Raw genomic sequence first — 23,873 nt, 5'->3', positions numbered from 1 at the left:
GTAAGACTTGTAATGCGGGCATAGCCACACGGAAAGAGAGGGGGCTTGTGGGTAAGATGGAAGAAATGTCTTTCCAAGGTGATCGTCCTGATCTGGGCAGCCATCTCCTCTACTGTAAAGAGGGTGTTTTCTATATGAAGGGGACAGATGGAGCCTGTCACGGGTGTCACAAGCCGCCATGTTTACCCAGGAGGCATTGCTCAGGGGTTTGTTTTGACGAGAGGCTAGGCCAAAAGGAGATCGCATTACCCCTCTCACTCATCACCTTCAGAGGGCTCTCAATTCAAATCTCTCTTTCCACTCCTCTCTCCCCCCATCTCATTCCCCCTCTTCCTTTCACTCACTCTCTCCAAGAAGTTACATCATTATCTATGTTACGGTTCTGTAACCGTTTTTCCCCCTCTCTTCTCTCTATCATACATTCTGGCTTTTCTATTCACAGATTCTCCTGCTCACACACAAAACATGATAATCCGAATCTCTTTGTTTCTTCCACACACCATTCAGGCACTTCCTCCTCATATAGAGGGTGGTGAAGGATGGCTCGGTGGCCGTGTGGAGGAGACATGGAAACGGGGGAGACAAGAGACGGAGGGAGGGAGGCGTCCGCTTGACGACCAACCGCAAGATCGACAAAAATGAGACTCACCTCCGAAAAACAAAAGAGGGAGTGAAGGGTGGAGGCCGGGAGGGAGGGAGATGGGAGGGAGGGAGACGGGAGGGAGACGGGAGGGAGACGGGAGGGAAGGAGAGAGACGGGAGGGAGGGAGCAAAAAAGATGAGGGGAAAACTAGGACGACAACAGATAAATTGCAAGGGTCAAAAGGTTTGGCCCAAGGAATGAGATTTCAATAAGCCTGTGCTACTGCTCACACACATACTCTCTCACACACACTCTCTCTCTCTCTCTCTCACACACACACACACACACACACACATATATACACACACTCACACACACAGCAGCAGCAGCTCTAAGCTGACCCTCGGTCAGTTATTTTAAGCGAGGTGTGACATATGTCTTGGTCTGCTTTCATCTGTAGGGGCCTCCTGTCGCCACAGATCAATGAGGCGGTCGTTTCTCTCTGGTCATCACTAGATGTCACATACACACATCCTCCAGCTATAAGAAGGTACATTTCAATGAATGAACGAACTCAAGGAAAGCACATTTAAGGTAGGAGATGCGACTGGACGCAGACCGGTTATGGGTGCAGGGTAGTGCTCCAGTGTATGACAGGAATGTTAGAGTGCTTCAGGAACGCCAGTTAGGCTTTTAATTGAATAGACTCTCAGTCTGACTAATTACAGTGTTACTGAATGGTCTCACTGTCTTCCTACAAACGCACACACACACACACACAACCTATACACACACAAATACACACATCCCTCTACATACACAACCTCCTGGCATTGTACACAACCCTCTACATACACAACCTCCTGGCATTGTACACAACCCTCTACATACACAACCTCCTGGGATTGTACACAACCCTCTACATACACAACCTCCTGGCATTGTACACAACCCTCTACATACACAACCTCCTGGCATTGTACACATACCTCTACATACACAACCTCCTGGCATTGTACACAACCCTCTACATACACAACCTCCTGGCATTGTACACAAACCTCTACATACACAACCTCCTGGCATTGTACACATACCTCTACATACACAACCTCCTGGCATTGTACACATACCTCTACATACACAAACTCCTAATGCCCGGGTACACATCCCTCTACATACACAACCTCCTGGCATTGTACACAACCCTCTACATACACAACCTCCTGGCATTGTACACAACCCTCTACATACACAACCTCCTGGCATTGTACACATACCTCTACATACACAAACGCCTGATGCCCGGGTACACATCCCTCTACATACACAACCTCCTGATGCCCGGGTACACATCCCTCTACACACACAACCTTCTGATGCCCGGGTACACATCCCTCTACACACACAACCTCCTGATGCCCGGGTACACATCCCTCTACATACACAACCTCCTGATGCCCAGGTACACATCCCTCTACATACACAACCTCAGACCACAGTGCTTACAGGATGTAACCCCTGACTGCAGACTTTCTGTCTCACAGACACATTAACTCCATTAAAGTTAGCAGACTAAGACATTGTGTGTGTGAGTGTGGGTGTGTGTGTGTGTGTGTGTGAGTGTTTGAGAGACAGACAGAGACGCAGAGAGGGATGAGGGGAGGGAATGCAATAGAGCAGTATCTGTCTTTCATCCCTTTCTACAGGAAGACACCAGACACCTTAATTACCTCCACCTGTGAGGAGACAAAGAGACACACCCACCAATCTCTGCTTTGCCACACCCTGGTTCCCACGGTAACCCTCTATAGAACCCACCCTAAACACACACACACACCAACTGGGTAGATACACCTCGCACCCCCGCCACACACACACACACACACATATACTCACACATACACACAGAAGGGGGATGAAGAGGAAGAGGATGGAGGGTAGGACAGATAAATGTACTCACATCCAGAGAGTCCTCGTTGATGATGAGGAGGGACATTCCGTGTGTCACCAGACGACAAGAATAACCTGATAAAGAGAATAAGGACTCAGAAACAGAGAAAACAGTCTCGGAAACAGAGAATATGGTCTCCTACCTTTTTCCGACATACACTGCTGCTACAGTAACTTGTCCATAGCGGAAACTGATAGCTTTTCAGACAAAAAAAAAGTGGCGCATCAGAAGTGGCTGGACCCTTTAACAGAATTCTGCTTCCGACATACAATGTTCAGGGCTGTTTACTCGACAACAATAAACATTGTGGACTGATTTCCTGTGTTGTTTATTGTTCGGTTAGTATATAAGCACGGTTCATATTTTTTCTACTAAATATCTTGTTCAGTCATGGTATAAATAAATGGTTGGTACTGTTTTAGGAGCGAGTGATCTGTGCCCAGGCAGTAGACAAGTAGGCCGTGCCAACACAGTTAAAGAGGATTTGACAGGCGGTTTTGGTTGCCTCGTGGTGGACATTAGCCCCCCTCCAGACGCTGTATTTCTTTACAGACAATGGAAATGCCGACTGCAGTTTTGGTCTGTGGCACTTTTCACAAGTGCCACAGTCCATATGTCAGAAAATGGTATCAGAAACAGCACAGAACCAGATACACATCAACTAGCCCCCCCCCCACCCCATTCTGTCACCCCAGCTACCCCCCCCCCCCCCCATCCCTTTGTCCTTTTCCGTCCATCACCTATATTGATGGCAGTCTCCTGTTTGTCTCCAGTGAGAACCCAGATTTTGATGTCTGCCTTCATGAGAGTAGAAATGGTCTCAGGGACACCGGCCTGGAGACGGTCCTCTATGGCTGTGGCCCCCAACAACAGCAAGTCCTACAGAGGGAGAGAGAGAGAGAGAAGAAACAGAGAGAGAGAGAGAGAGAGAGAGAGAGAGAGAGAAGAAACAGAGAGAGAGAGAGAGAGAGAGGGGACTGATGAAAGACAATAAGTGGTCTTAGACTCAGACATAAAGAATGCAGAAAATGCCTCCCTGGACAAAACAGGCCTAGACAGCGGCTGGTTGTGTTTGGAGGACATCACAGAAGGGACCAGTAACCAGCTGACTGGGGGCACTGAGGTGGTTGTGAGACGCTGTTTGTGGGTCAGACCGAAGCTTCGGGAGGAAGTCTGTTAATGTTTCGCAGACCTCTATCAAAAACATGCAAATGACCTCATTAGATATGCGCACACATGCGTGCTGACGTGCACACACACATACACAAGCCCGCCAGCTCAACCATGCACCCGTGGACGGACACACACACACACACACACACAACATAACAGTGCTGTGTTGTTGACTAGGTTTTATGGGGCTCTTGGCAGACTGGCGAAGGCAATTACCCACCCACTAACTCACCTCCTCCTCGCCTCACCTCCTCCTCTGCTCCCTTAATCTACTCTGGGTTGGCTCTGAGAATCCCTTTCTTTGACTGGAGAACTACCTGACAACTAAGGCACAGCAGACAGAACTGAGCCTCAGTACTGGGTCATCACATGTTCCCCTCCTAGTGGTCTGATTGGACACACACACCCAGGGCCAGGGAGCTTCCAGCCTCCAGCGGTCATGTCCAGTCCCTTACTGAGCACTAACATGATCCAGGACAGATGTATGCCAGCCTATCTTCAGGGCTACAGGGGCTTTATACTGCTGACAGCTTATAACTAGGAATAAGTGAATGCAGTCGGGCACGCAAACACACTCACACAGAAGCAGAGACACAAAGACACACACACGCACACACACGCACACAAACTGAGGGGAGTTCGCTCTGAGGAAACATCAGTGTTCTTCAGCTCTTATAGGTTGTCTTCACCCGTAAATGGATCAGTGGCAGCACACTGCCCACTGCTGGACAGACGACACACCAGCCCAGCAACACAGACCGAGGGGGAATTCAATATTTTTGTCATGCTAGGAGCAGTGGCCAGGCTTTACATGAGAAATTCAATGTCTACCACTAACCAATAAACGCTGACCAATAACCGCTAACTGCTAATCGCTAACTGCTAAACACAAACCAATAACCGCAAACCAATGACACGAATCAATAACCTTTACCTTCTCCAGCAGTTCGTAGCAGTCTTCCAGTTTCTGGGCCCTGTCTTTGATGATGGTGCTGACCCGAGTGTATTCCTTCAGCCACTCCTGGTACGCCCCCTCCTCCAGGTCCACGTAGGCAAAACACAGCGTCCGCAGCCCTGGGGGGGAGACATCCAAGAGTATGAACCCACTGGTACCAATCCAGGAGACGAAGAAAACAAATCCGGCTGATCTGGCGGAGGACAGTCAGGTAAACAGGGCGTGGAGCAGGACACAACAGACATGAAGAGAAAAAAAGACGTACCCTCAGTGGCAAACTGTTCCAGATGTGCGATGGTCAGATCTTTGTACTGAGACGCGTCATTGAGACGCTCAAAGATCACGTTATCCTGGAGCACACACAGAATTACATCAGCAACACGCGTCTTTCCCTCAGCGCTGTAAATGAGCGTCGTGGCAACGGGAGTGATCGGCGCATGGGGTTCTACTCACTGCTCCCTTGCAGTACAGACGCAGCGTTCCGTCAGGGCTTCGGACCACTACAGACATGCGCTTGCGGTTACTGTACAAGAAAGAATGTGCGTTAAGTGTCTGTCAAGGTGTGTTACGTGTCGGTGAAAGTGCGTTACGTGTCGGTGAAAGTGCGTTACGTGTCGGTGAAAGTGCGTTACGTGTCGGTGAAAGTGTGTTATGTGTCGGTGAAAGTGCGTTACGTGTCGGTGAAAGTGCATTACGTGTCGGTGAAAGTGTGTTATGTGTCGGTGAAAGTGTGTTATGTGTCAGTGAAAGTGTGTCACATGTCTGTTAATGCGAAGGCAGATTTTCTGTGAATGCTTGTGTGTGTCATTTCATTCACCTTGAAAACTCCAGCACATTCAGCAACTCAAAGCTCTTCTCCTTCCCCCTCTGAAAGACAAAGAAATACAAAGAATGAAACAGAATATGATACGTATCTACTTCTCTTCAAATGACAGTCCAGCACGCCTTCTCAAACCCACAGTCCAGCACGCCTTTTCAAACCCACACTTACAGCTTCAATGATGACCGAGCCAGGAGTCCTAGCTGTGAAAACGAAGCCCAGACCTTTGGCACCTTTCACCAGAGCTCCTTCATCTGGAAAAAGTGCACAAATTAGTAGGTTTAGGGTTGTGATTGGCTCTATAATCTAGTACAAGTTAAGTGATTGGCTCTACGGTGTAGTACATAGGACGTGATTGGCTCTACGGTCTAGTACATATTATGTGACTGGCCCTACAGTCTAGTACATAGGTTGTGATTGGCTCAGAGATGCAGTACCAGTTATTATTGGTTATGATGTGTAAAAGCTGTGTGGCAATAGGCTAACCTGGTGAGGAGGCCTGGTAAATGAGTTGGTTCTCCTCTCTTTCTGGGACCACTGTGTGACACACCGCCATCATCGTTAGGAAATCACAGATCTGAGGAGATGTCGGCTAAAGACAGGGGTGGGGGAGGGGTGTACAGGTTAACATGTCGTAACGTAACCGTCATTCAGCATAATAATTGCCATGAGAGTAGACAAACTCAGTCAAGCCAGGAGAACACCTACATGGTTCTTCTCGATGTTCTGGATGAGAGTGGGATCATCAAACTCTGTGGAGTTATGACTTGTGCATGGCAGCTGACTGAGACGAGGAGGAGAGAGAGAGAGAAACACGGGTTACGCCCAAACAAAGGAAAGGGTATGGGGGCGTGGCCAGTGGGTCACAGCACAGAACAGGGCCACCGACCTGAAGTCCTCCATGGAACGGTCCACTTCCTGGTCAGGGAAGTGACCGTAGGTTATCCCAGCAATGGTGCACTTCTTGAAGTGCATGACGTTGCAGGTCAGCGTTCCCGTCTTGTCAGAAAACAGATACTTCACCTGGGAGAGAGGAGGGAAAGGTGTCAGCACACGGAGGAGTTGACCCGGGTCAGCTTGGGCTGGGAACCCCTCACACATCCTCACCTGGCCCAGCTCTTCATTGAGGTTGGAGGTCCGGGCCATGGCAGGTGTGTCGGTCTCTGGATAGTACATCTCCATGTCCTGACCAAAACACAGAGAGACAGCTTACCAGACCCCTCTTACGATGGGGAAACACGCAGTCTTTAAACATTCGCACGCACGTCTGTCCATACCCAGTTGATGAAGAGTGCCTGTGTGAACTTGACCACCTCCAGAGTGACCAGCAGGCTGATAGGGATGAGGTTGTTGTAGAGGATGATGAACGTCAAGAGGTTGTACCAGAAGTTAGTGGAAATGTCACCTGTAGACACACACACACACACACACCTGTTAGTCATTCATTCCAGATCCAAATAACTGCTTGACTGTACCCACGTGTATTGTGGGAGAATTATTACTTTGACTCATTATATTCTGATTCTATATTCTTGTCTGTGTCTATTTCTTTTAATTGTTCTTCCTGGAACCCATCTCTCCGAGCGTATCCCAAACAAGTCGATGAATTTCTGTCTTTTAAGGAAACTGAACATGTTTTTGCCCTTAACAGTTGTAAAGCGTAGAACTGGAACAGCTCACCCTGCATGGAGTTACCAGTGTAGAAGACAGACAACTACTTCTTCCGGATTTCTCACGTCTAATGGAACGCCTGACAGTAATGTATCTGATGTATCACCATGTCCTGAGTTAGAATTTCCACAACAATATAAATGTGTCTGTGTGTGTGTGTGTTAGTGTCTGTGTGTGTGTGTGTGTGTTAGTGTGTGTGTGTGTGTGTGTACCTGCTCGTGACAGGTACCAGCAAGCCTCCTCGGTGTGCTGTCTGTTCCAGATGGCGGCCCCGATAGAGCTGACCAGCGCCATCACCAGGAGGATACAGAACAGCACCAGGATCTGGACGTTGGTCACCCGCTCTACATTGGAGCGCTTCAGAGGGGCCTTGGTCGAGTTCTGAAAGAAACATTCACCACATAACTACATCCTACATGTGAAACAAACAAAGAAATACCCAAAAGGGGACCAAGCAGCGTCTAGGTAGGCCAGACGACACCGCGGTGGTAGGCCTGATCAGTGACAACGAGTCAGCCTACAGGGAGGAGGTCAGGTGCCTGGCGGCATGGGGCGCTGACAACATCCTGACCCTCAATGCAAAGAAAACCAAGGAGTTCATTGTGGATTACAGGAAGTCTAAAGGCTGCAGTCACGCCCCAGTTCTCATGGATGGCACTGAGGTGGATCATGTGTCCAGCTTCAAATTCCTGGGTGTCCACGTCTCCGAGGACCTCTCCTGGACCCTCAACACCTCAGCCCTGGTCAAAAAGGCACAGCAGGGCCTGTACTTTTTGAGGAGGCTGAAGAAAGCCTGTCTGTCCTCCAAGATCCTTGTGAACTTCTACCGCTGCACAATCGAGAGCATTCTGACTTCCAACTGCGCCACAGTGTGGTTTGGCGGTGCTCTGTAGCCGAAAAACCACCCAGCACATTACTGCTGCCCAGCTCCCAGCCATCATAGACCTCCAGCCCAAGCTTGGTCGGCACAGGGCGTGCGGGATCATCAGGGACCCTTCACATCCATGCCACAAGCTGTTTGCCCTCTTGGTTCCCACACCAGCAGGCTCAGGAACAGTTTCTTTCCATCTACTTTAACCCTGCTGAACTCTGTGTCCCATCACTAACCATACCCCCCCACCTCTCAGGGACCTTGTTGCACTACTCCCTTTATACTACTGGACTCTGACACTTCCTTGCAAAGTCTGATAATGTAGTTTTCAGTTGTTACACTACCTGTCTACCTCGAGAACCTCACTGCTGCTATCCCTGCATTTCATTTGCACATGCACCTTGCACCTTCAACTTGTCTTCATAGCACACTTGGAATTGCCATCGTACTTGCATTTTTCAGTTGGTGCATTTTTCAGTTGGTGCATTTTCCAGTTGTTACATTTTCCAGTTGTTACATATACAAGTCTACCTCAGGACCTCATTGCTGCCATATCGGCACTTGCTACCTTACTCCTTCAACTTGCCTTGACATCTAGAATGCCATTTAGAAATGCCATTTGTACCCACAAAACTATTATGCTACTTGTACATACTCTGCCCTCCTCTTAATTGCACATTTGTACTCCATTTGCCATCTTTGCAAATCTATACTGTGAATTCCTCTTGTAATACACACATACTTAATACTTGTACATTTTCTGCCCTCTTCTATTTGCACTTCTGGTTAGATGCTGACTGGATTTCGTTGTACTGTACTTGTACTGTTCAAAGACTATAAAGTTGAATCTAATCAAACAGAATTATAGTTTCGATTGGCTTGTTTTACAACCGTGATTCAATTTGAAGTGTTGAATGACTAACCTGCATCAGTTTAGAGTCATGTCCAGTGTAGACTATAATTCCCACAACCCACTGCGTGTTTCTGAGCTGGGCACCTCGCAGCAGCACCTGGTCTGGACCCAGTGGAACCACACTGGAGAGGGAGAACAGTTAGAGAAACCTCACTGGACAGGGAGAACAGTTAGGGGAACCACACAGGAAAGGGAGAACAGTTAGGGGAACCTCACTGGACAGGGAGAACAGTTACAGTCAGGTGAATGTTTTCAATGGTGTGGATCTATCTTTGGTGCGTGTGTTTGGACGTGTGTTTGGACGTACTTTTGGTCGTCAAGGCGTAGAGTCCCAGTGAAGTCGTAAAGGTGTCTGTTAGGTCCTTCACACTCCAGACGGCCGGACAAACCCATCAACTGTTCCAGAGTTTGGTGACCAGCCGTCAGAGTGAGGCCCTGAAACAAACACACGAACACAGTTGGACGAGGTTCCCGCCAACACAGACACGTCCCCTAGGGCACGGCTGGTAGAGCGCCACACTTGCAGCGCCAGGTTTCTGGGTTCGATCCCCACTGGGAGAGCAGCACGAGGATGAATGAAGATGTAAACACTCACTACTGTAAATGTCTGTGGACAAGCGTCTGCTAAAGGACCTTGGGGGAAATACACACACAGTCTCATCATGCTTGGATGGAGCCTGATTAAACACACACACACTCACGTCTCACCTGTCTGATCTTCAGGTTGGTTTCTCCATCCAGGTTGGAGGTCTCAGTGTAGCACATGGCCTGCGGCTCACTGCGGAGATGAATGGAGCGCTACATTACCACAACATTATCACTTCCACATTATTCACAAGGGACGGTATTGAAACATTTATCAAATATAACTGTGACACAATGCAAACCCCGGATACTAGTTGAACCATACTGACCAAACACTACTCTAACACGGAAAACACCGGAAACCAACCTGGATGACACTATGACCATGTCAGCCGGAAGATGCTGCCCATTGGTCACCTTCACTATGTCTCCTACTGCCACCTAGTGGCCCGGAAGCAGCAATGCAACAGCGTGAGAGAGAATGAGATCGGGTTAGAAAGATGATTGGGGGAGGTAGAAGAGAATGGGGGACGTAGGGGGGATGCAAGGGCAACAGGGTGAGCGGGAGAGATATGGGCAGAACAAACAACCCGGAGCAGAAAGAGAAGAGGCGGAGGAGGGAGAGAGCAGGAAGCGGTTATCTTTATTGTGGTCTCTAACCTCCATCAGAGAATGGTTGCATTACAAACACACTTAACAAAATGAAACAAGAACAACAGCCTGGAGCGATACAGAATTAACAATGACCAGAGTTTCCCCACACCACATAGCCTGACAGGGGGAAAAACTATTGCCCCTAGTTATAAGGTGCAATTACAGTTAGGAGTTTTTCCTGTTCAGGCCGTGTTGTGCGGAAGAAGCACTGGGCGTCATCAGGAACCAGTGATCATGCGGACAAGAGAAACAGGGTTTTTACCTGTTTCCAGATGATGGTCTGCCAAGCTCCATTCCTCAGAACTGAGACACAACCACAACAACCCTGTTAGCATGTGTATCTAAAGGACAACCATGTATATTACCTGTTAGCATGTGTATCTAAAGGACAACCATGTCTATTACCTGTTAGCATATGTATCTAAAGGACAACCATGTCTATTACCTGTTAGCATGTGTATCTAAAGGACAACCATGTCTATTACCTGTTAGCATGTGTATCTAAAGGACAACCATGTCTATTACCTGTTAGCATGTGTATCTAAAGGACAACCATGTCTATTACCTGTTAGCATGTGTATCTAAAGGACAACCAAGCCTATTACCTCGAAATACATCCACCCACCCAAGTAGCAAAGAAAACACACACAAACACACAGAGACAGATGCCCAGTACCTGTGGTCTTTTTCTTGTTGACAGTGTTGTCTGCCTTGTGTCGTTGCTGCAAAGAAACAAAGACGTGTGTAAATTCCTCACGTGTCTCCCTCTCACCAGATGGACGCGGGAAATGGTTCACGTGCTGGCTAAGCCACTGCTTCGCGACGGAGCAGGAGACTTTGAGAAACCCCCGCGGGGTGTTGCTCGTCAGCGTGGGAGGTGAACTGAGCTCCCTCGCTCCTCCTTACATAGTCTTCTATGATCTCCTTGATGCCGGCCACGGTCAGGATGAAGATGAGCGGCACCAGGGTGGTGTAGCGGCCCGTGGGGGAGACATCCGGGATTTGCTGAAAGCAGAGAGAGAGAGAGAGAGAGACGAGCCTGCAGATGAGTTGTCATGGGGACACTAGGTTGTCATGGGGACACAGCAGGTGGTGCCATTCACCAGGTGTCTAATGGGGGCCTTGCCGTCAGAACGTGGCACACCGCTCCCTCTAGAAGAACCACGCTCGGCAGGCGTTGGGGCTCACCTGCATCAGGGCTATGAAGAGGAAGAAGGCGTTGGCGGCTCGGCGGATCTGCTCATACAGGAAGCGCGGCAGGAAGGTGAGCACGCCGTACTTAGTGGTGCTGGGGACAAGGGACACCGGGGAAGTGATGTGGTTAATGGACATGTTGAGACGCCGTAAACCAGCACACCGGACAGTACTTCCCTTCACGCTCTGTGTAACCGACTGAAAAAGGCGAAAACAGAGTTTGATTTTTGTTTGCAGAGATGTTCTCTAGGGTTAATCACGGACGCAATCACTGTTGTAAATGCCTTCTTCAAAACATTCTTCAAGTCCACTGACTTGAAACCTGATCAGAAAGACCAGATAATACGGCTTCCTCCTGGGGACAGGAATTGGGCCGTTAATGGGCCGTTCGCTTTATGGCTACGTGTTTTGTGCTGTTCGCTTTATGGCTACGTGTTTTGTGCTGTTCGCTTTATGGCTACGTGTTTTGGGCCGTTCGCTTTATGGCTACGTGTTTTGGGCCGTTTGCTTTATGGCTACGTGTTTTGTGCTGTTTGCTTTATGGCTACGTGTTTTGTGCTGTTCGCTTTATGGCTACGTGTTTTGTGCTGTTTGCTTTATGGCTACGTGTTTTGTGCTGTTCGCTTTATGGCTACGTGTTTTGTGCTGTTCGCTTTATGGCTACGTGTTTTGGGCCGTTCGCTTTATGGCTACGTGTTTTGGGCCGTTTGCTTTATGGCTACGTGTTTTGTGCTGTTTGCTTTATGGCTACGTGTTTTGTGCTGTTCGCTTTATGGCTACGTGTTTTGTGCTGTTCGCTTTATGGCTACGTGTTTTGGGCCGTTCGCTTTATGGCTACGTGTTTTGGGCCGTTTGCTTTATGGCTACGTGTTTTGGGCCGTTTGCTTTATGGCTACGTGTTTTGGGCCGTTCGGCTTATGGCTAAGTGTTTTGGGCCGTAAATGGGCTGTTCGCTTTATGGCTATGTGTTTTGGGCTGTCTAATGGCCAAACATTTTTTTAACCGCTCACTTACTATCGCTCACTTATCCTCGTCATTTTGTTCACTTTTATGATAATTTCGGAAAGTATCACTTGTTTGGATTCTATCTTAATAAATATTTTTGAGTTATTCAGAGAGTCCTCGTTTTTGTTATTTTACATTCTATTGGAAGTAAGTCTCAAACATGAAGCCAGTTTCCCCTTGCTTTTAAAATAGCCACCACACCTAAATGGTGTGAATATGGCCTTCGAAGGTTAACCTTGTCAGTCAGTCAACAGCATTGATCAGACAACAGAATTGATTAGCCCTGATAATAGCCAGGCACTAAAATAACTATAAAAACCTTCCCTTAAGTGTCACTTACTGGCCAAAAACAAACTCAGCGGTGTGTTTGTGTGTCTGTTTTTAAAACATGTACATAAGTGTGTTGATGTGCGCGCATTGGTTTTGTGTGTCTGTGGGTCTCTTGCTGTGCAGGTTAGTGTAAGACAATATTTGGAGACCAGCTCACAGCTACACACACACACTAAAAGCATGACATCACATAGCAGACCAGACAGCTGCTGAACTGGATACACGCCAGCTCGCACGCACATGCACCAACTCACACTCAACGGCATGCTCCCACTTGCACACAAAAGCACGCGCCCGCACGCACGCACGCACACACGCATGCACACACGTACGCACACAGCTGCTTCTGGTACCGCTGTGCTGGATATCCAGTTACAACAATAGGGTTTAATGACGCTCCAGAAGCGGTGGTGAACGTCTGGGTGTCGGTATGGTTGCTGTGGCCAATAAGGAGTCATTCCCGCCCTCACACGCGGATCAATGGTCATTCTGGCCTTTCCCGCGAATCCTAACCGCTAGGGAATCCGGCAAGTGTCTGTGGGTCATTGTTTCCCAGGATCTGGACCTCGGCATCGTTGCTCTGGCCACTACGTGATTGGCAAGTGGACCAGATATGCACTAATGCACAGGGATCCTGGGAAACAATGTTGTGAATAAAACATGATGGGGGGGAAGAAGAAATGGAATATGCCAGTAATATAGGGGATAAGAGTTATAGGAATTGAATCTCGGGTGAATCAATAGGAGCAACAAAGCACTAAAACCTGAACTAATGTCGTTTAGGAACGTCGGGACATTGAAGGGCATGTATACAGAGCCAGACTGTCCAATCAGAGGCTAGGACACGCCTGGTGATCCAATAAAACGAATTTCAGAAGGCCCGCCTAATCCCATTAACGGACCTTAAATAGGTCCCTTTTAGAGCCGAATATAATCGCCTGACTGTAAACCCTGATCGATAAAGTTGTGTTTACCACCAAACAACAGGCTTTTATCCACATAACTGGTATCTGATGGATTAAATAGGCGCTGGTCAGTGCAAAAAAAGGCAGAAGGGCGTAGTTTTAGGGCCCAAGATATATAGCAGTACTGATATCTACGGGCAAAACATCCTAAATGTTGCAGACAGGAGACAGATTCTTTGATTTAAGGAATTGAGAAAATTATACCTATTCTATCAAATCTATTTCTATCCAAGCATTACGTGACAATCCAAATATAGATATGTAAAACAAAGGTGGAGTTACGATGAACCACAGCATAGTACTACCGGTTTGTATTCTACCTTGTCTTCTTTGCTACCCTACTTAAAATGGTGCTCCTTCCTATAAACAATAACACGACTTCTCCTCCTTGTCTTGCCTTACCGAACGAGACTGGAATAGTACTAGCTAGCCCAGGGTGGTTTAGGGTGGGAAGGATAGTACTGACTGGAATAGTACTAGCTAGCCCAGGGTGGTTTAGGGTGGGAAGGATAGTACTGACTGGAATAGTACTAGCTAGCCCAGGGTGGTTTAGGGTGGGAAGAATAGTACTGACTGGAATAGTACTAGCTAGCCCAGGGTGGTTTAGGTTGGGAAGGATAGTACTGACTGGAATAGTACTAGCTAGCCCAGGGTGGTTTAGGTTGGGAAGGATAGTACTGACTGGAATAGTACTAGCTAGCCCAGGGTGGTTTAGGTTGGGAAGGATAGTACTGCGAGTGTCTAAACTGAGTGCAGGATTACAAGCCAGTGCAAACTGGTAGACAGACCAGCAAGAATGTTTAAACGGGGAATATTTTAGTTACTCAGATCATTTGAAACATTAACTGAAAACGTTAAATGCAGATGTCTACTGGTCATTCTTGCTTGTTTCTATCTTAGTAGCACAGTTAAAAACGGTATTATTTCCCCTTTAACACCAATAGTGTCGTCGCCACCGCTGAATAAGCGGCTAACAGCTGCAGATGTGTTGATTAAATTCCCAACGGATGCAGATTCCCGTCTGGGACCTGACCTCAACCCTGCCCACGTCAGAGGAACACACGACCGCCGCAGCGTTCAGCAACTAGTTTTAGATGTTGTCAATTTACAGAGCAGCTCTGCTAACAAGCAGGGCAGACAACCACACATACCAAATTACTCTGTGCACAACCAAAAACCCAAAGAAAGTACACAAAAAATGTTTTCCCTTTCAACCGGACGGCCGGTACATGGAAATTGGGTAACCTTAGTAAAATGTGTTGAGAGAGGTTAGTTTCTTTCATCTTCTCCGTACAGACTGATGTTTTCATTGTTTGTTTTTTTTGTTTTGGAAACTGAGCTAAGTCCAGAATGAGCTAAATATGTGGAAATGTCTAATATGCCTCGATAATGGCACTGTAGGTACACTGCTGAAACCCCAAAATGTTGATTGCAGCTTTAATTAAATATGCTATTACATTTGGCTTTCCATTCTCTATGTCAAGGGAAACTATTACTTTCTACTCACAATGCTCAAGTAGCCTGCCAATTTCAACCTGAGGAGATTCTATTAATGTCTCTACCTCAATCTCTGTATTTACTGTGAGTGCTACTTAAAAAATTTATGAGGTAGTATTGATTAAAAATTGTTAATGCTCTTGTTAAGTACTTTCCTCAGACCCACTAAACATTGGAATTTGAAAACAACAACATTTAAATGTTATCCTCAAACCTCGAAGTTAATTTTTACTGTTGTGTTGGTTGTGATACTTTTTCAGTATAAGTTATTGATAAATTCATGGTCTGTTATCTCCTTAGGTCGTTCAATAATAAGACATTTAGACTTGAAAACAATTTAAATGTGAGATCATAGTAGTCTGGAAAAGGTAGCTAACCTCAAATCTGTGTGTCTTGATAATAATGAAAGATGCTTCAGGCAGGCGAAATCCTACCTGACATGATTGTCACAGAACTTGGTGTTCTGGGGTTGGTTGAGCAAAATAGTCCGCGCCGTGGCATCTACGGTCTCCGCCTGCGATGTAGTCCCGGACATCTCATCATCTGCCTTGCGGTAGCCGGCGGACGAGCAAGAAGGTCCTGCACCGTTCGATTGATGGGAGAGAGGCGAGGCTAGGGTAAGTGTGTGTGGGAGACAGGGAGAGACATAAGAAACGTGGTTTACAGTTCAAAAGTGTAGGGCAGAATCAGGTAGGGCTTCTATATACTGATGTAAGCCGGTGGTCGATGTCAATGACGTCCCCCCTCGATTCTAAACAGCCGCTTTTCTTTTAGTCCGCTCTCGCCTCGCTCGACGCTACAGCTCCATCACCAATACACACACACACACACACACACAGGCCGCTCGACGCCCACGGGACCCCTGTATAGAATTTGCTGAGGGATGCACAATAGTCTAACAAACACCGTGAGTTTGACTCCTTTATCGGCGCCGAAACCTTGTGTATTTGTTTATCTAAAAGGGGACTTAAATAAGTCGCCATACGTCCGCGCAGTGCACCTGCGTTATCACTAAGGAGTACCCGAGCTGCAAGATTCTCTCAGCCTTTACACCGTCTCACTGGTCCCTCCTCCTTTGTCGTTGTCTGGTAATAAAAAAAATCAAGACAAAGCTGCGATCAGCACGACTCGCACACCCACGGAGAGTCGGGGGAACATTTTACATCAGGCTGCGCTAAATAATGGAGGGGAGAGAGAGGCAAGCAGTCCTGGACTTTACGAAATAGTTTACCCAGCTGGCACAACGAACCCCGGCGAGGACAGATGGAGCCCGCCCGTCACTCGTCTCCTCTCCCTCTGCTTCGCTCTAAGTGAAGCGCCCGACTCCTGGTTGTAAGAATAGCACAAGTCCATAGACCTCCGTCGCCCACGTTTCATCGGGCCGTTTTTACCGGTCTAGAGAAGGCTTTCTTAATTTAAAAATAATCTCCGGACCGCGGATCAGATGATGCTCCAAGCCTCAGACACAACGGCCCAGTCTCCCGTGGAGCTTTGGCCTCCGTGTTCCTATCAGAGCGCGAGCTGGGGACTTGGCATTTAAAGGGACAGTAACCCCGAGGCGGCTGTCAACAACTCTGGGCTTGTATTGTATGCGGTTTGACACTGCAGGGTCGGATTACCAGTTTCAATTACATGTGTAAGAGGATGCATCATCTGTCAAGAGATCACCTTCCTCAGTTTCCCACACTGTTTTCTGGGGCCACGTGAGGTTCAGGCACTACATTTACTGTACAGGATGCTATCGTGGCCTCACTACAGCTCAGTTTCTGATCATTCAGGTTCTACCCAAAACCTCACTCAGCAGTGCAATTGGCAGTCAATTCCTACAAAGAGGGAAATGAAAACACCAGTCACCATTACCCCATCAATAATTCAGAAAAATAATATGAGATGGAAAAGCTGTGTAGGGTCAAGTTCGCTCTATTGAATCAGTTCCAGTGGGTGATAATTTCTGCAGAGAAGCCTGTCGACAGACCCACGTTTAACATCAAGGGGAAGTCAGAGTTTAAAACTGTACATTTTATTCCAGTGACATCCCAATGTTATTTCAGGATAACCTGTGAGGTGACGAGGCTGAAATGACCCGGCTGAAAGCAGAGCAGATGGTCATTAAAGGCACCGGCACCGTAAATATTAATGCGCCTTCTGTTTTCCACCAACATGGAAACAGGTACACATGTTCAGGAGGAGTGCAGTTCAAAGGGAGGTGTTGTCAGGCAGATCGGGTAAGCATCCAGCACGTAGGATGGAACATGAAGTGAGCACACAGCCTTGGGACGAGCTGAATCACGAGTGGGAGAGCCGGTCTGGCGAAAAACAAACACGCAGGGCCAGACTGGCGCACCCCAGAATCTGACGTCACACAGGAGTTGGATGGGGTCAAAGGTAATATTGGCAGACTGATTACTGTGCCTGTCCGCTCCGTGTTATAACCTAGTAACCAACGGTCCAATGCGCTCCACTAGCTAACAACTTGTAGGAGACTTGGTAAAACAGTGGTTCCCAACTGGTGGTTTGCCACCCCAATTTGGGCTATGGAAGGATTTAAATGGTCTGGGTAAAAATGCAAACGTGGGTGTTTATTATTAATGTAAAAATACTTCTGTCTAGATTTCGAAGAACTAATTACATGTAGAAAGTAAATAGAAATGACACACATAATATAACATATATTAATTATTTTAAAAAAATTAAAAGCACTTTTTAGCATATTTTGTTTACCAACATTCTTCCTCAGCATTCCCAAGAAATATAAATGTAATGCCAAAAATTATGAGGTCAGGACTGAGAACTATTTGTTACTTTTAGGTGTCCAAGACGAAACCAGTTGAAAACCACTGGTATGAAGGACTGGTTGCGGTGCACTTGGAGGTTGTGCTGAGGTGACAGGCGACGGAGTGGAGAAAGGCAGGTTTACATGATTTGTTTCAATTCTTCTCTTTCCTGTCACCACCATTATCTCCTCCCTAGTTTCACTTGTTCGTGTAATCCTTCCCACTCCAAAAGCGCCCTGTCATTGCGATCCGACCATTCAATATGCATCTACATTGGCCTATGGCAGTGCAGCCGGGAAGCTGGAGAGGCCACTGCTCTTCACACTCCCTCCTCCCCTCCATGCCCCCACTCCACGTCTCCCACAATCCCTACCTGCCTCTTTCATGTCCGCCACTACTGTTACCATGCACCAGCACTCTACCTGCCTCATCCCACTCCTCTGCCTTTCATTCCTAACAGGTCAATAATGTCAGTCTCAGCAGCCTGCTACAGCTCTGATTTATCCCCCGGCCAGATCAATGACCCTGTGTTCCTCCTCCCTGATGGACTCGAAGCAGGAGCATCTTCATCGCCGTAGCGCATTACTGACATTCCGCCGGGTGACTCAGCAGCTACCCCCCTCTGTGGGCAGTCATGTGACCAGCGCCCCTGAACGCAGAGGTGGAATGTTCGCGTTTTTTCCATTTTATTTTGTGGTACCAACCTGACCCTCTGCAGTGGAAACCAGACCGGCCTATTTAGAACGTGTCCAGGCGTTGTGACGGCTGCCGGCGTAGACGGCTCGACACGAAAGAGCGAGTTAGCGCTTAACAGCAGCTATGCCGAGGAGATCTGGTAACGTTTTGAAGCCCGCGCCGGGTGGGTGGTTGTCAGAAAGGACTGCCTCGTCTTGTCGTGCCCTAGCGAGCTCTTATAGTAGGTCCGGAAACGCCTCCATGAGCCACGGAAAACGCTCTGGTTCAGGAAGTGTGACAATAAGTAGTATGGCTTGACGAGTTGTTCATGTTAGGACATGTCTTCAGCTTCCACTTTCTCCACGCCTGCCGTGGAGCTGCGTCTACAGGGCCATAATCGCAATTTGGAAAATATAAAATTGGAAGGGGAGAAAAGTTTGATAAACATTTACAAAATGAAACTAAGAAAGCGCATTGGTCAAACTCCCTCCAAATACACTTTCACTCGGGGTGAGAAAAACAAACCAACACCAATGAGAAATGCCTTACCTAAAAACAAATGAGCTGAGGCTATTAGGACCAGTAAAACATCAATAACCTTGTTATAATCACATGCAATCAACAACAAATAACCTTGTTATAATCACATGCAATCAACAACAAATAACTTCATATATTCACATGCAATCAACAACAAATATAGCCACATGTGTGCAGGTAGCGCCTTGTCTCTGAATCAGACCCCACTAGGCCAACTCTCTATACTACCATGGTCATCACACGGAATCTCAATGCTCAGTAACTCAGTTCTGCCCCGGCTTGACCCTTTGACCCACCTAGGTCACTACATGGCCCCCCGGACCAACCTTTCACCTGGCCCGGTGTCACCTGGCTCTGTGCCAACCGATCACCGCCTCAAAACAAGGCTGGGATCTGAATAATGGAAAGAGGAAGGCTGCATAATTAATCCCCCCCAACTCAGGGTGGTATGACCGGTGCCTTATTTCAGCAGACAACTCGGCCGTCAGCCACGACCATTGCTGCTCCCTCAGCGCCTATTGTACAGCAGCAATTAGCTCAACCCTGACCTTTGTGTTGTAAGCGGTATTGAACATCGCCATTGTGCTGTCTATTGATTGTCTATTGAGCGTCGCAAAGAGATGCTCAGTCAAAACCAGAAGAAGGACTAGAACTATCTGTGCGACAAGGTTGACCGTTTTACACAGTTGTATGGATGAAAACACAACACACACTAACAACACACTCGACAGCTTTAATTCTAGACCCCCAGAAGCTGCATTTTCTAGTAAATCAGTCCTTTCCCAATTTACTCTTTGCTCGTTCATGTATTTCGCAGTCCTGATTAGGAAATCACAAAGAGTGTTGCCTAACTGGCCGACCATGGCAACCACTGTCCCCGAACTGACCCCTCTAACCAGTTCTTCTGCTTCCTGGTCAAGGTTCACCTGATGTTCTGCTGGTTGCTACGGCAGCCAACGGATACAGTTTTGCTGGGTTTCCCAAACCTCTCCTCTGGCCTCCCCAGAACTTTCCCATTTTGTTTTAACCCTAAAACAGCTCACCGAATTTCGTTAGGCAACTGGGAAAGCTCAACTAATCCATACACTGTTAATCTAAGAGGCCGAAGGTGTACTCCTCACGCATGGATACCCACACTTGACACCCCCACCCCACCCACCCCACCCACATTACCTCCTAGACACACACTCACAAACAGTTACACTGCCCACGTAGTAGAGCACCATGTTAAAGCAGCAATGCATGTAGACGTGCGATGGGCCGACATGCGGTTTACTGACCCCGTTCATCCTCTCCGCAAAGCCAGCAGTCAATGCCCAGCGCCTGTTCTGAACCTGAACACATGCGTGCGTCTGTGTGAATGAAGCCGGGGGGGGGGGGGGGGGCATGCTGTGTTCATATCCCTGGAGGAGACCTAACGCACGCGTGTAATATTCACAAGCCTTCTCGAACGCCCCGGTTTTTGTTTGCGTTTCCTGTTTTGTCTATGTGCACTGTGAACGTGTGCTTGTGTGTGTGTGTGTGTGCGTGTGTGTGTGCGTGTGTGTGTGTGCTTGTGTGTGTGTGTGCGTGTGTGTGTGTGTGCTTGTGTGTGTGTGCTTGTGTGTGTGTGTGCTTGTGGGTGTGTGTGCTAGTGTGTGTGTGCTTGTGTGTGTGTGTGTGCTTGTGTGTGTGTGTGCGTGTGTGTGTGTGTGTGTGTGTTAGTCAATACGTGCACTGGATCTCGCGGAGTGGATACGTGCTGGTCAGTGCAGCTGGTGTGTGGTGTATGCATGTGTGCTACTCAGGCGCATTCACTCCAAGCGCATGCAGTGACGGTCAAGACCGGATGACTGCGATCCAGTGGTGAACAGCGTTGCGCCTCTCAGTCCAGGACCTCTGCCCCCAGTCATTACAGGCTATTATTCCAGATGGCTGCATGCACCAGTGAACTCCAAGCAGTGGCGCGCGGGGGAGGGGGGAGGGGGGGAGGGGCACCATTTGTAAGACGAGACTCACTTTTGTCAAACCTGTCAGCAAGGCGGGAGCGCATGACAGCCACGCCGACGCCCAGCTCTGGGTCCAGGTTGTCAGGGGACTCCTCCTGCCTAATGGGGGTCAACACTAACTGCTCTGGGGGTGGGCAAAGATCAGGAGCAGAGGAGTAGGCCGCCAGATGGGAGAGAACAACACAAGACAGACAGTCAGTAACGCAGTGCCTCGACTGTATTTTAAAAGTGACTCGGTTTGTGCCAGGTTCATGGTCATCATACCTGAACACAACAGACAGTCACCCCCAACATCTGATAGCGAGGACGCCGGAAGGTTCCGACGGCGCGCTTGTTTTGGTAAGCTGTGAGACTGTGCAGTCCCCAGCACCCTGTTATGGCTACCGTACAGAGCACACGTTTGTTGTGATTATTGTAGGGCTTGTTCATACAAGTCTCAGGAGGAATTTGCAGTGGGTTTTCTGTGTCCCTGATGCAGCTAGTTTTTTAAATGCTTGTGAATGTACGCGACTACGGGATGGCCTTCGTGATGGTCTCGGCACCCGTGAAAGCTGCGCAACAGCGCGCCCCGGTGGCCTACGGGTCTTACTGCCCTCTGAAGCTTTTGTACAGCTCATAAGTTCCATTTCCAAGGCTCACCCGGCCAATACCTCTTCAATCCACAGAGGCCATTCATTCATTAAAAAACAGAAACCTCGACAACCTAGCAGCCATAACAACCAGGCCCTATCTGCCTCCAGAACAGACCCATCTCAGACAGACAGACAGACAGCCCGCCTGATTTCTCAAGTTATCTTCATTCGCGGTAAACACGTTACTCTGACCTAGGGACCACACACATGGAACAGTGAGGTCGACCAACACAAAGTGAAGAACTGTGAACATCATATATGTCGCTGTTTGTTTTAAAATATAAGAACTAGTTCTAAACACTCTGTCCGTCACAGTCCATAAGTACTTTGATCAGAGACGGTTAACCCACGCCACAGTTGCACAACGTCACCTGAACAATACACAGGTCGGAACACCTACCTGGATTTCACACCTGGATTAGCACAGGTCCATTTGCAGAAAAGCCTTGTCGGTGGTGCTACGAGCAGCCGGGGTCACAGAGCAGAGTGTGGTCTCCCTGGGCAGGTAAGCTAGGGAACACCCTATCTAAATGACCTATGGGACTTTTGTACTTTGGGACACTAAGCACATGGTTGAGAGTCTCTCTTTCTTCACACCTTCCACAGTGTGTGTGTGTGTGTGTGTGTGTAAATACATGACATGCCTGTGTTTAAAACACATCAGTGGGTAATCAGTGTGTGACACATCGGTGGCTGTGACAGCCTAGGTGATTACGGCTGAGGTCCAAGAGGTCAGGGGGATTATGGGAAAGATCTGAGGTGCCAGAGAAAAGATGAGACAGTAAATTAACACATTGAGCAGCCATGTGTGACACAGGAACTCCTTAAAGATGGCTTAAGAGGCTGTGTTTATTTCCTTAAATAATTGGTCTTTTGACCAATTACATCAGATTGTTTCCCACTGAGCAAAATCATTTGAAAGATGTATTTTTAACCAAAATGATGGCTAATAGAATGGTTAACAGAATATGCTTTCTACAGCAGGGGAAGGCTTTGGTTAAGGTGGGCCAAAATACTTCTGGTTTTGTGTCTACTTGTTAGTTATTTGCTAGCAATATAGTTATTTATAAATCAGGTTCAAATTACTCCTTGATTGAAATGCCTAGGATAAAAAACAGATGTATTTTGGCACTCCAGCATCTGAATTGTCCATTCCTGCAGTGACTAGATCTATATCAGCATGTCAGTTCTGTGATGTCTTTCTGCCTTGACCAACATCCTGTCCAGACAACCTATTTCTGAGTCAATATCAGCTTTACCTGGAGTTTACCTGATGAACTGGACTAACTGGTGGCATCGTTAATAAAGATATCCAGGCATGGAAACTATATCGATCCTGTGTGTGTGTGTGTCTCAGTCTCTGATGTGACAATCGATGCTGTTCACTCTCTACCTACCCCCTCCTCATTTCCCTTCTCTTAGACGCCAGACAGTTGACCTGGCCCAGTTGGCGATGTTGTCTGTACTTTGTTTCTCTAGCTATACTGACAATATGCCCTACAATATATATTTCTGGAAACAGCTGGAGGCAAAGCACAGTCACTCGCAAAAACAAACAACCGCCCCACAATGCACTTATGGGCAGTTTGCCACGCATGGTTGAACACGTGCGTCCCTCTTCCAGGACAATACCCCCATAGCCAGAAAGGGAGAGTGGCAAACATACAAACGGTGTTCTCATCCTCACTGGCAAACCGGCTCCTCTGGCATTCAATCCCTGACCCAGTTGAAATGTCAATAATCATGACTTGTGTCGATTTCTGTAGGTTTCCATTAACACATTCACTATGTAATGTGTGAAGAGCGTAGTAAACTGTCATCATAAACAATGGATCATAAAGCAAAAAGCGTCGTGCATTTTTAGGGACAAAATACCAAACATTACTTTTGTTCCTCTATTTTAGGCCTACTGGTAGCCCTAAGTGCCAATTTATTCTCTTCATAAATAACATTTTCCAGATTCGGTGTTCATGTGACTTGTCTCCAGGCCCGCGTGACCTCAACAGGTGAGATGGCCTTCCCGCGAGGAGCTTAGAGTAAGAATACTTAGAGTCACGTGGCCTTTAAATCGTCAACTGGCGTTAAATAACGCCC

The 23,873-nt window shown here is 47.7% G+C and overlaps 1 protein-coding gene across 16 annotated transcripts in view; it reads right to left on the bottom strand.

Annotated features, from left to right (window-relative positions):
- atp8a2 (ATPase phospholipid transporting 8A2) overlaps positions 1 to 23,873 on the bottom strand; it is a 48,526-nt gene that overhangs the window by 23,745 nt on the left and 908 nt on the right. For 7 of the 16 annotated variants that reach the window (XR_004575063.1, XR_004575064.1, XM_034289312.1 and 4 more), the window contains exons 2-24: positions 21,158 to 21,271; positions 15,605 to 15,782; positions 11,368 to 11,467; positions 11,086 to 11,184; positions 10,856 to 10,901; positions 10,442 to 10,482; positions 9,893 to 9,966; positions 9,649 to 9,718; positions 9,248 to 9,375; positions 8,951 to 9,062; positions 7,369 to 7,537; positions 6,763 to 6,890; positions 6,593 to 6,670; positions 6,375 to 6,508; positions 6,194 to 6,269; positions 5,972 to 6,077; positions 5,657 to 5,739; positions 5,483 to 5,532; positions 5,119 to 5,188; positions 4,931 to 5,015; positions 4,645 to 4,784; positions 3,278 to 3,416; positions 2,547 to 2,611 (exon numbers count right to left, since the gene is read on the bottom strand). Coding sequence is in view for 14 of the 16 variants with exons in the window: in XM_034289312.1 (XP_034145203.1) it covers positions 2,547 to 2,611; positions 3,278 to 3,416; positions 4,645 to 4,784; positions 4,931 to 5,015; positions 5,119 to 5,188; positions 5,483 to 5,532; positions 5,657 to 5,739; positions 5,972 to 6,077; positions 6,194 to 6,269; positions 6,375 to 6,508; positions 6,593 to 6,670; positions 6,763 to 6,890; positions 7,369 to 7,537; positions 8,951 to 9,062; positions 9,248 to 9,375; positions 9,649 to 9,718; positions 9,893 to 9,966; positions 10,442 to 10,482; positions 10,856 to 10,901; positions 11,086 to 11,184; positions 11,368 to 11,467; positions 15,605 to 15,782; positions 21,158 to 21,271 (2,285 nt within the window). In the remaining 2 variants the exon portion in view is untranslated. Of the gene's footprint in view, positions 1 to 2,546; positions 2,612 to 3,277; positions 3,417 to 4,644; positions 4,785 to 4,930; positions 5,016 to 5,118; positions 5,189 to 5,482; positions 5,533 to 5,656; positions 5,740 to 5,971; positions 6,078 to 6,193; positions 6,270 to 6,374; positions 6,509 to 6,592; positions 6,671 to 6,762; positions 6,891 to 7,368; positions 7,538 to 8,950; positions 9,063 to 9,247; positions 9,376 to 9,648; positions 9,719 to 9,892; positions 9,967 to 10,441; positions 10,483 to 10,855; positions 10,902 to 11,085; positions 11,185 to 11,367; positions 11,468 to 15,604; positions 15,783 to 16,170; positions 16,256 to 16,401; positions 17,018 to 18,648; positions 20,098 to 21,157; positions 21,272 to 21,411; positions 21,528 to 22,179; positions 22,640 to 23,873 lie in introns of those variants that run through there. The other 9 variants (XM_034289314.1, XM_029116263.2, XM_029116256.2 and 6 more) reach the window with 9 other exon arrangements.

Source organism: Esox lucius, chromosome 21 (genome assembly GCF_011004845.1).
Source record: "Esox lucius isolate fEsoLuc1 chromosome 21, fEsoLuc1.pri, whole genome shotgun sequence".
Classification (NCBI taxonomy): Eukaryota; Metazoa; Chordata; class Actinopteri; order Esociformes; family Esocidae; genus Esox; species Esox lucius.
This window is presented reverse-complemented; position numbering and strand designations above follow the sequence as displayed.